The 11929-nt window shown below is 42.3% G+C and overlaps 1 protein-coding gene across 4 annotated transcripts in view; it reads left to right on the top strand.

The window, feature by feature from the left end:
• The window catches only part of TXNRD1 (thioredoxin reductase 1), a 127230-nt gene that overhangs the window by 14905 nt on the left and 100396 nt on the right, over positions 1–11929 (top strand). For all 4 annotated transcript variants that reach the window (XM_039252874.1, XM_039252875.1, XM_039252872.1 and 1 more), the window contains exons 3-4: positions 8166–8288; positions 10759–10831. In XM_039252874.1, the coding sequence (XP_039108805.1) occupies positions 8202–8288; positions 10759–10831 (160 nt within the window). In that variant the 5' untranslated portion in view covers positions 8166–8201. The remainder of the gene's footprint in view (positions 1–8165; positions 8289–10758; positions 10832–11929) is intronic.

Below are 11929 nucleotides of genomic sequence, written 5' to 3'. Positions count from 1 at the left end.
AAGGAATACAATTTTGAAGGTGCAGTGCATGTCTATTTGTAAGCTGCTTGCTCTGTCTCTCTTTCTCCCCTTCCTTCCTCCCTTCATCTCTCCCTCCCTCCCTCCCCATGCTGTATGTGGGGCTTGAATTCAGGACCTGGAGATCCAGTCACTTGTTCTATGGACTGAGTTGCCCATAGGCTGTTTCTGTTTTTAAGTTTATTTATGTGGGGCACCTGGATGGCTTAGTCAGTTGAGCGTCCTTGTCCAGACTTCAGCTCAGGTCATGAGCTTTCGGGAGTTGGAGCCCTGCATCTGGCTTGCTGCTGTCAGCGCAGGGTCTACTTCAGGTCCTTTGTCCCCCTCTCTTTTTGTCCCTCCCCCACTCACACTTCCTCTCTTAAAAAAATAAGTAAACATTAAAAATGAAGTTTACTTATTTATTTTGAGAGAGACCGTGAGCAGGGTTCGGGCAGACAGAATTGGAAGTAGGCCTCAAGCTGTCAGTGCAGAGCACGTGGGACTTGAACTCATGAACTGAGATCATGACCTGAGCTGAAACTGAGAGTGGCCGCTTACCTGACTGAGCCACTCAGGAGCCCCCAGGCTGCTTTTTTTCATCCCTATAGGAACTTAATCCTTGGTAGTAGTGGATTTTGCCATTAGGCATTATTTGGCAAGTGGATAAGTATCTGTCTTGCACAGAAGTAACCATAAACTTTCCTACTAAGTCTTGTGTGGTACAGGGAAAGAAAGTCCAAAGACTGAATAAATGACATCAAGATGGACAGGAGTGATCCTAATGTGTTTTGGGGGCAGATTCTTTAGTAATAGTTGAGGTTTTTAGCCAAAATAGAAAATTCTCATGAAGCTCGTTCAGCTGTTTTCTAAAGTAGCCATTCCTGGGGGACCTGGGTGGCTCAGTTGGTTAAACAGTCCGACTTCGGCTCAGGTCATGATCTCACAGTTTGTGAGTTTGAGCCCCGCATTGGGCTCTATGCTGAGAGTTCAGAGCCTGGAGTCTGCTTTGGATTCTGTGTCTCCTCTGCTGTGTGCTCACTTGTGTGCTCTCTCCCTCCCTCTCTCTCTCCTTCCCTCCTTTTCTCTCTCTTAAAAACATATAAACATTAAAAAATTAAAAAAAAAAAGTAGCCATTCCTCCTCCTCCTCCTCCTCCTCCTCCTCCTCCTCCTCCTCCTCCTCGTCGTCGTCGTCGTCGTCGTCGTCGTCTTCTTCTTCTTCTTCTTCTTCTTCTTCTTCTTCTTCTTCTTTCTTCTTTCTTCTTCTTCTTTCTTCTTTCTTCTTTCTTCTTTCTTCTTTCTTCTTTCTTCTTTTATTTATTTTGAGAGAGAGGGAGCATGGGGATGCAGGGGAGGGGCAGAGAGAGAGAGAGAGAAAGAGAGCAAGAATCTCAGGCAGGCTCCACACTGTGAGTCCCAATGCAGAGCTCAAACATAAGGACCTGAGCCCAAATCAAATCAGATGCTTAACTGACTGAGCCTCCCAGGCACCCCTCTTTCCCCTTTTTCATGAAGAAATGCTAACCTTCCTGGTGTCTGCCACCCTTTGATTTGATGACTGTTAAGTCATGGAAGTTTCATTTGGTTTCACTGATCCTCATTTTAGCCTGTCTGTGGCAACAAAGTTCCTTGGGTTTTCCAGAGATTTGCCATTAGAGGAAAAGAATTTTTGAGTAGCAAGAGAATTCTGCCTCATTTTTTTACTCCTCACTCGATTGCTTTGCTAATTGCTCAGTGTCTTTACAGAGTATTGGGGACTTGACTAAAAGCATTAATAGAGAATGTATGGATTTGAGGGGAAAGTAATTTTTGGGACCTTCTCTAAAGTTAACAGCTTTTAAAATCTAAATCATGACCACTTGTTTCTGTGTTTACTGTGACCACCTTAGCTGCTACATCACTTTGAAATTAAAGTGACAGCTTACCTTGAAGGAAAAAAGAATTGACCAATAGATAATTACAGAGATTAGGTATGAGGCAAACTGCAGATCTGCTGGTTTCCCAGGAATATAATTACAGGGGCTTAAATTTCACAGATTCAATAAAATCAACTGAAATTTAGGAGAATATTACAGAAAGAATTTTTAACTAGAACTTTATTGTGTAACAGAATCTCTTTCTGATCAAAGCACCTGGAATCAAATCCTGACTTAACATTCTAGTTAGAGACTTTGGGGAAATTAGTGAACCTGTAAACTAGGTTTTTGATTTGCTAAATGGGAATAACACCTATCTCTTAAGTTTACAATAAAGATAAAATTAGAAAATGTATGTGACAAGTACAGTTGACTCTTAAACAATGAGGAGGTTAGTGACACCATCCCCCCTGCACAGTCAAAAATTCAAGTATAACTTTTGACTCCCCCACAACTTAACTAATAGCCTGCTGTTGACCAGAAGTCTTACCGTTAACGTAAACAGTCAATTAAAACCTATTTTGTATATGTGTTGTATAGTCTACAATAAAGGAAGCTAGAGAAAATAGGAAGATCATAATACTGAGAGGAAGAGAAATACATTTATAATTCTGTGGTTTTTGAAAAAGCTGTGTATTAGTGGACTGCATTTCAAACCCGTGTTGCTGGAGGGTTGGCTGTACTTTGAAATGTGAGTTCCTGGGTATGGGTTAGTAAGAAAAGCAAGAGGTTTGTAACCAGTTACTCCCGGGTTCAATTCTTAATTCATCAGGCAAGTTTCTTCATCTCTAAGGGCTTCTAGTTGTTTATGAGATGAGCATATTGGAAGGATATTGTGCAGATTAGATGGGATAATATATACAAAGCTTCTAGCACAGTGTCTGGCTCAGGGATGAGCCCTCATATTAGGGCCTCACTCTCAGGGTCAGAAATTCTGTGCTGTCTCCTCCTTTAGGGGTGACGTCTCTGTCATGGTTCATTCACTTTAAGTCTTCCTCATGCTTCTGCCTTTGTCTTGGGGAATCCGTTATCAAGTGATTGGAATTAGTACTTGTTACTTAGCAATCGTTTGAGTGTTCACTGTACCAGAGACTGGTCTGGGCACTGGGGGAAAAGTGGTAGACAGGAAATCGACCATCTTCTTAGGGAATTTATATTTTAGTGGGTGTATTAGTGTCCAATTGCTGCTGTAACAAATTACCCAACTTTTAGTGGCTTAAAACAACGGAAAACTTGTTACCTTACGGTTCTAGAGGTTGAAAGTCTCGTATCCGTTTCTCTGGGCTAAAAGCAAGGTGTCAGCAGGGCTGGTTCTGCCGAGGCTCCGAGGGGAGTATCTGTTTTCTTGTCCATTTCAGAGGCCACCTGTATTCCTGGATTTACAGTGTCTTCCTCCATTTTCAAAGATGCCAGTGCAACTTCTTAAGTTTGTCTTCACATTTACTACGGTAGTGAAATCTCCCTCTGCCTCCCTAGGGTACGGTGTGTGTTCAATGGAGTTACAAGAAACAACAGGAGAATGTTGTTTGGGAACTTTAGGAAGACCTTACTGGAAGAAATGGATAGTATATTGGAGTCATAGAATGCTGGTAAAAGAACCCACCTCCCCGACCCCTGAAGGAATGCTTTAACGGGTCATGTGTTTGTGTGCATTGAATAAAAATAATATAACATTGGTGTTTACTTCCTGCTTATGTGCTGTGTCAGGATTTGATGGGAAGAGGGCAGTTCAGGTGAGATGTGGCACAGGGAAGCGCAGGGAACATCTGTTAAACAGTCCAGGAGCTTTCTGACCACACAGGTTTCCTTCTCTGGGAAGGGGGGCACTAGTAACCTAAAGAGATTTTTCCTACCAGCCACCGTGCCAAAATGCATTATTTCACTTAAGCCCTGCCGTTTGGTGCAGTACAAGGGTATGTTAGCTTCATTTTACAAAATGAAAGAACAGACTCCCTGAGGATGAGGTGATCAGCCCAAGTCACCTAGCTTAGAGAGTGGTAGAGCAAGCGTTTTAACCCAAGTCAGTTCAACACCAGAGCTGATGTAAAATAAGAAAAACCAGTACATGTCTGTGCTCAGTGGATATGAATCATGTTTGGTGGGGAGGAACATAAAAATTCTTCTAATTCTGAAGAAATCTGGAACACTTGAATTGTTTACTATGTTGTGCCTTTTCAGAGGTGAGTCTGGAGCAGTGTTTCACTAGGGGTAGGAGTGGGAATAGGCCTTCTTCCCAAGAAGCAGAAGAACATCCAGCAAGTAAGTCTGGCAAACACCCACTAGGCGATAGGTGTGAGGTGCTGTGTAGTTACACTCTTGTCCTCTAGCAGTGGTTCTCAAAGTGAGGTCTTCTGGGCACTTTCCGCAGCCCTAACAGGAAGGCCATGAAGTCTCCTCTAATTCCTTCACAAGTATACCTTGGAGTTTTCCAGACAGATGATGTCGTAACAGACTGAATGCAGGAAAAAAAAAGATATGAGCTGTCTTTTATTAAGACCGACATTAAGGAGACTTGTACTGTCACTAATTAAAAAAATTATTTTTAACAAGTATGTTTAACAGTAATGCTTAACGTATTTAATTAAGATATTTTAATATTAAAATTTCTTAGTTTTAGTTTCTAATACACTAAAATTGATAAATACACCTCACATTAACCACAGGTCTTTGGGGTCCTAAAAAATTTAAGGTTGTGAAGGCTTACAACTAAAAAGTTGTAAATTTTAGAAATTTAGAGACTAAATTAGAGACTAAAAAGTTTGAGAATTCTTGTTCTTTATCAGGCACTAGAGTCCGTGGCCACCATTTCTGACAATCATTGGAGGAGGATGTAGGGGGGCATTTTTCTCTTCTCTCTTAGCTGTCTATGTGCTCCTCTTTGACACTGGGGGAGCTGTATTCTGCTGTCTATCTTGTTTATATTTTAGGTGGCAAACCACTTGGACCTTAAGGAGAGCAATTTCAGTTTTAAGTTGGATTAAAATTTTAAAACACCATGTTTAGTTTTGGGGTCGGCGGACTGCTTTAGTTGCCTGTGTCTTACTGTTGTGCTTCTAGAGTCAAAAGTGTTCAGGCTCACTTAGTTTTCTTAGTAAAATCTGTACTCTGGTTGATACAGTTTGACTTTAAGCTCGAATAAGAATCAGATATGGTCCGGAATTTCAGGACAGAACAGATTATACATTGGTGGCTTTTCAGCATGACAGTGCATTTTCTTTCCTTTGTTCTGGTGGATAATGTTGCTGAGGGTGGTTATGAAATGGATAGTTTTCATTTAGACAGCCAGTGCCGGCCTTCTGGCACTGTCTGTGTCAGGTACTTGCAGATAAAATTGAGGGTGAGATGAAAAATGGTAATAGGTTATTTTTCCAAAAGGAAATCTAGCTGCATTTATTCATTAATTCTTTTTTTTTTTTTAATTTTTAATGTTTATTTATCCTTGAGAGAGTGAGAGAGACAGAGAATGAGCAGGGAAGGAGCAGAGCGAGAGAGGGACACAGAATCCGAAACAGGCTCCAGGCTCTAAGCTGTCAGCACAGAGCCCGACATGGGGCTCGAACCCACGAACCGTGAGATCATGACCTGAGCCAAAGTCGGGCGCTCAACCGACTGAGCCACCTAGACACCCCTATTCATCAGTTCTTTTAAGCCAGTGAGTCCGCCTTTGCTCCTGGAGACCAGCTAGAGAGGAATGCTCGTTGCCCGAAGCTTGCGTTGATCCTGTGGTCTGAGTGTCTATCGTTACCAACTTCTTTTCCCCCCACAGTGCCTTGTGTTGAAGGAGGAGCCCCTGCCGCCATGCCAGTCGGTGAATACTGGCTGTGTGTACCGGCCTCTCACCTCAGGCCTTTTGTACAGACAGTCAGGTTGATGCCGTCTTGCCCCTGTGGTTGCTGGTGTCCATGTGCAGTCCCTTACGTCCCTGAGCCGGCAGGGCTACCTGCCACGCTGCCAGGGGGCAGCCACGGTGCCGCGCCCCTTCCTGCCCCTTCCTCTGCTGCGCCCCCTCCCGCGTCCCCCGCATCCTGCTGCACCCACCCTAAGCTCCATCCTTCGCCCCCCGCAGCTGCTGGTAGGCAGGAGAAAAATGTGGAATCTGGCCCGGTAAGTGTGGGGACTTCCATTGGTTATTAAGATTAAAACTTGACTTTTAAAAACACTTTTTCAGTGCTGGTATAACATTTAGCACACATTTTTGTTTTAATAAAAGGTGATACTAAAACTACCACCGAAACAGGAGGTACCTGGTTGGCACTGTCGGTTAGGCATCTGACTCTTGTTGTTAGCTCAGGACTGGATCTCAGGGTCATGAGTTCAAGCCCTGCTCTGGGAGTGACGCCTCCTTAAAAAAAATTCACCAAAACAGTGTTCCAAGCTAATGTGAAACATAACTAATGTGTATAAAACCTAGTGGAATGAAATGGTTTTTAAAATTAACAGTCTATAATATTTATATTATAAAGCCTGTTATGTGCCAAGTACATGGAAACTAACATAGGAGACCTCGTTTGTAGGTAGATTAAAGCAGTAAGCTTTAGGGGTGCCTGGCTGGCTCGGTGGGTGAAGCATGTGGCTCTTGATCTCAGGGTTGTGAGTTAGAGCCCCATGTTGGGTGGAGAGATTACTTAAACTAAAAAAATACATTTAAAAAAATGTGTTCTTAGCAAAAAAAGAAGTAAGCTTTACAGACTCATGCTTATTTATTTAGCCTCCCACACCCTCCCCCACTTTTTATTTCTTTGCTTATATAAAATGTCTTGGAGGGCGCCTGGGTGGTTCAGTCAATTAAGCGTTCAACTGACTCAGGTCATGATCTCATGGCTCGTGAGTTCACGCCGCGTGTCAGGCTCTGTGCTGACAGCTCAGAGCTTGGAGCCTGCTTCAGATGCTGTGTCTCCTTCTCTGTCTACCCCTACCCCCACCTCACACATGCTCTCTCCCTCAAAAATAAATAAACATAAAACAAATAAAAAAAATGCCTTGGAAAAGCAGGGACTTTTATATTTAACTTTCCATGTAGGTAAATGTCAGTTAATGATTTTGTTCTGATTTTTACCTGAGCAGTGTAGAAAAGGCTTAAGTACTTGGCTAATCTGTTTTAGTTGCTATTTACCAGGCTCCTATATATATACTTTTTTAAATATTTATTTTTTGGGGGAGCGCAAGTTGGGGAGGGGCAGAGGAGGGGAATAGAGCATCTGAAGCAGGCTCTGCGCTGACAGGCTGACAGCAGTGAGCCCAATGTGGGGGTCAAACTCCAGAACTGTGAGATTACGACCTGATCCAAAGCCGGACCCTCAACCAACGGAGCCATCCAGGCGCTCCTACCAGGCCCCTATCGTAATCTGAGAACTTAGCCCTCTTTTTACTGTACCTTTGACTAGAAAATAAAGATGACTGCCAAATGGTTATTGATAGTTTTATTAAAAACATACAAGTATTTTAAAAACCAAATTTATTTATTTTTTAAAAAATTTTTAATGTTTATTTTTATTTTTTTTAAAATATTTTTATTTATTTCTAGGAGAGAGAGAGAGAGACAGCGTGAACAGGGGAGGGTCAGAGAGAGAGGGAGATACAGACTCCGAAACAGGCTCCAGGCTCTGAGCTGGCAGTCAGCACAGAGCCCGACGTGGGGCCCGAACCCACGAACCGCGAGATCATGACCCAAGCGAAAGTCAGACGCTCAACTGACTAAGCCACTCAGGCACCCCTTAATGTTTATTTTTCAGACAGAGACAGAGCTTGAGCGGGGGCGCAGCACAGAGAGAGGGAAACACAGAATCTGAAGCAGGCTCCACCTGTCAGCACAGAGCCTGACATGGGGCTCGAACTCATAGACCGCGAGATCATGACCCGAGCTGAAGTTGACTGGTTAACTGACTGAGCCATCCAGGTGCCCCTAAAAACCAAATTTAAAAGCTAGTATAATAATTCTAGGAAAGGACTGATGATCTACTTAATTTAGGACTAAGTTGATTTTGTTGGAATGTCAGTATCTAACATGTAGATGTACTATATGAGCACTTCACGCTTAGCTCTGTGATGCGAAAAGGAATTAGGACAGCTCTAACGATACGCAAATCATCGATCACCACTTGAAAAGAGGGATAAACATTTTATTCTTGTGTGCTGTAACATAAGTTAAACAGAAGTTTTCCTTTGCTTTTTTTCAGAGAAAGGTTTTCTCACAAAACTTTTCGGACATTGCTGCTTTTAAGTTAAATTATTTCCTCTTCCTTTTCTTTAGGCTTATCAGGAGGGCAGACTTCAAAAGCTACTAAAAATGAATGGCTCGGAGGATCTTCCTGAGTCCTATGACTATGACCTCATCATCATCGGAGGCGGCTCCGGGGGACTGGCAGCAGCTAAGGCAAGGCTCGTAGGGTGGTGTCTGGGTGGTGGGTAGACGTCACATTCCTGGTAGACTTCTGCGACTCTCACTGGAATTAGCTTGGATGTTCAGAAGCTCACGTTGCTTCTGTGATGTTCTGCACGTTAACTCGGGCAGGAGGTGTTTATAAAGGGACTGTTTTAGAAATCATTTTTCCAGGTTGAACTGTATCTTCTTTATGAAAGCACTTATACATGACAGTACTGTGCCCAATATTTTGGGACACACTTTCTATTCATTTTGAGTTTGGCTGATTTTTCAAAGATAATAAAGGTATGGTATAGAAATGACCTGAAATTAAATAAGTATATTTCTTATTCTTTATAAATGTTATGAGGTTTTTTTACTTCGATAGTTTCCCTGTTCACAAGCCTTCCTCCCCAGTAGGAAAATGGAGAGCAATTGGATTTCTTAAACTTAATCATTAAAAATGCTTGCCTCCTGGGGTGCCTGGGTGGCTCAGTCAGTTAAGCGTCTCATCTTGAGGTCTGTGAGATCAAGCCCCACATCAAGCTCTATGTTGTCAGCAGAGCCTGGAGCCTGCTTCAGATTCTGTCTCCCTCTCTCTCTGCTCCTTCCCCACTCACACTCTGTCTCTGTCTCTCTCTCTCTCACAAAAATAAATACACTTAAAAAACTTGAAAATGTTTGCCTCCTTTATATAAGAAATGAAGTAAGAGAATACCTGCTAACTCTGGTCTGGGGGTAATGGGATAGAGGATGTATAAATAAGGGCAGTTAAGAAATGAGACTCCTGGCCCTAAATTGAGATACATTTTCCATGTGTGAGGGGCCAAGGGCCCTTGGGCCTGTCATCCTTCCCCAAAAGGTACTTTTATTTTTTTTAATTTATTCATTTTGAGAGAGAGTGAGAGAGAACGTGTGCATGTATGTGTGTAGGTGGGTGGGGGGCTGCAGAGAGAGAGAGAGAGAGAGAGAGAGAAAGGGAATCCCAAGCAGGTTCTAGACTGTCGGCGCAGAGCCTGATGTGGGGCTCCATCCCATAAGCTGAGAAGATCATGACCTGAGCTGAAATCAAGAGTTAGATGCTCAACTGACTGAGCCACTCAGGCGCCCCCCAACCAGTACTTTTTAAAAGATGAGATGGTGGGGCGCCTGGGTGGCTCAGCCGGTTAAAAGTCTGACTTCAGGTCAGCTCATGACCTCACAGTTTGTGAGTTCGAGTCCCTCATTGGGCTGTGTGCTGACAGCTCAGAGCCTAGAGCCTCCTTTGGATTCTGTGTCTTTCTTTCTCTCTGTGCCTCCCCCATTCCCTCTCTGACTCTGTTTCTGTCTCTGTCTCTGCTCTCTCAAAAAGAAATAAACATTAAAAAAAATCTTTTTTAATTAAAATTTTTTTTTAAATAAAAGAGAGATGGTTTTACAAGGTATAGCCTGTGGGTCAGTAAGGGTAGATTTCAATGAAGCTGCCCAGGTCAGGAGCAGGCCAGTATCTGGCCTCCAGCCATACTTTGCTGTAAATGATTTGGGAATAATACTGGATGTATTTTACTCTAGTTCTGGAGCTTTTATTTTTTTTTTAATTAAAAAAAATTTTTTAATGTTCATTTTTGAGAGAGAGAGAGAGCAATAGAGCATGAGTGGAAGAGGAGCAGAGAGAGAGGGACACGCAGAGTCCAAAGCAGGCTCCCAGCCTGAGCTGTCAGCACAGAGCCCACCATGGGGCTTAAACCCTGAACTGCAATTAGACGCTTACCAAACTGAGCCACCCAGGCACCCCTAGTTCTCTTGGTTTTAAAGGACACACGGACTCGATCCTTTCAGATAACCTTTGGAGGTTCTAGTTGGCAGTACACAAAACTTACTCTGTGAGAAAGATAAAGGATACTCTGCAAAATGAATTTCTGACTGTTGTCATCACTTCCCTAAAATCGACTTGGAAAGCGTCTAGATACCATCAACTTTCTTACTGGCTCTTCACATGAAATTTTAGGAAATCTGACAATTGTAGAAGAAAAACTTTTCCAATATTCTGCCTAGATACCGAATTAGATAAAACTTAAAATACTTTAAAAAACGCTTAGAGGATGCAGATGGAATCAAGGGTTGTAGACTGTCATAAATCTTTTTTACTGGCTATTCACCTGCCTGCTTAGAAAAGACCACAGACTCTTCGCATTATTGCTTAATATGCTACAGTTTGTGTGGAGTTAGGTAAGGATTCTAGTGTGTCCGGATGACGATTTTATGGCTGTACTCTGTATGTTCTCTCAAACTACCCTTATGACTCTCTCAGTAGTGCTTAATTTTTATCTTGGAGGCTCATTAATCATCTTGGTACAGTATGTGCAATTCCAGGCAGTAATAACTGGTTATGTTGTGGGCACTATCGCTTAATAAGAATAGCTTGGATTTATAACAGCTCATTTCTAGTCTTTCCAGTTCATTTTAATAGTTTCCAGTTCATTTTAATACTTTCATTTTCTAGGAGGCAGCCAAATACAACAAGAAGATATTGGTCCTGGATTTTGTCACTCCAACCCCCCATGGAACTAGATGGGGTAAGCTTTAAAGTATTTTGGAAGTGAATTTGTAGGAGAAAGTTTCTCCCTGACACGTGTTTAAATGGCTCCTAAAACACAATTAAAAATTTAAAAGTTAAATTAAAAAACAAAAACACATATACGTCTTTCACTTGTGCTAAGTTAAAGTGGATGCCAGTTAAATGTTAAAAATTGAGAGTTTTTGGGCAGAGTCAAGGTAATGCAGAAGCTTATTCACAGCTGTTACGAGGATTTAAAGCTGAAGATTTGAGTAACTTTGTAAACTTAGGAGCTTAATATATATTAATATATATACTAGTGAGGAGACAAAAGATAAGCAAGAACTTTACAAATCATAAGTGGTACTAAAGAAATTGTATGGTAGGATAGAGAGGAACTGGGTAGAGGAACGAGTTTAACTTTGAGAAGATTATCAAGGAAGGCCTCTGAAGAGGTGGCCTTTAGATAAGGCTGAAAGAATAAGAATGAACAAGTTATGCCAGAAGCTGAGGAAGAACCTTCCAGGGGACATTTCTCTCACAGGATAGAACATACAAAGGCCTTGAGGCAGGGAGGAGTCCTTCATGATGGTAGCATGGCTGATAGGAGCTGGGGGTAAGATTGGAGAGAAAGGCAGGGGTCAGGCTGTACGGGTCCTAATAGGCCAAGATGAGGAATTGGACCTAATCGAAGCACAGTAGGAAGCCTTTGAGAAGCTGATTGATGGGGTACATAGATCTTACCAAGATGACTTAGCTGCTCTAATTAGGAGGTAAGAAGCAGAAACTCTTGGATAAGAGTGTCTCAGTTTCTAATTCATCCCTTCAGCAAATATTTATTAGGTGTCAGTGTTGTGTCAGACACTATTCTTTTTTTCTTTTTTTTTGTTTTTTAACGTTTATTCATTTTTGAGAGACAGAAAGAGAGTGCAAGTTGCGGAGGGGCAGAGAGAGAGGGAGACACAATTTGAAGCAGGCTCCAGGCTATCAGCTCAGAGCCTGACTCAGGGCTCAAACCCATGAACTGTGAGATCATGACCTGAGCTGAGGTCGGACTCTTAACCAACTGAGCCACTCAGGTGCCCCATTTATTCTTTAAGTTCATTTATTTTGAGAC

Source organism: Hyaena hyaena, unplaced genomic scaffold (genome assembly GCF_003009895.1).
Source record: "Hyaena hyaena isolate Hyena2069 unplaced genomic scaffold, ASM300989v1 scaffold_432, whole genome shotgun sequence".
In the NCBI taxonomy this organism is placed as follows: Eukaryota; Metazoa; Chordata; class Mammalia; order Carnivora; family Hyaenidae; genus Hyaena; species Hyaena hyaena.
This window is presented reverse-complemented; position numbering and strand designations above follow the sequence as displayed.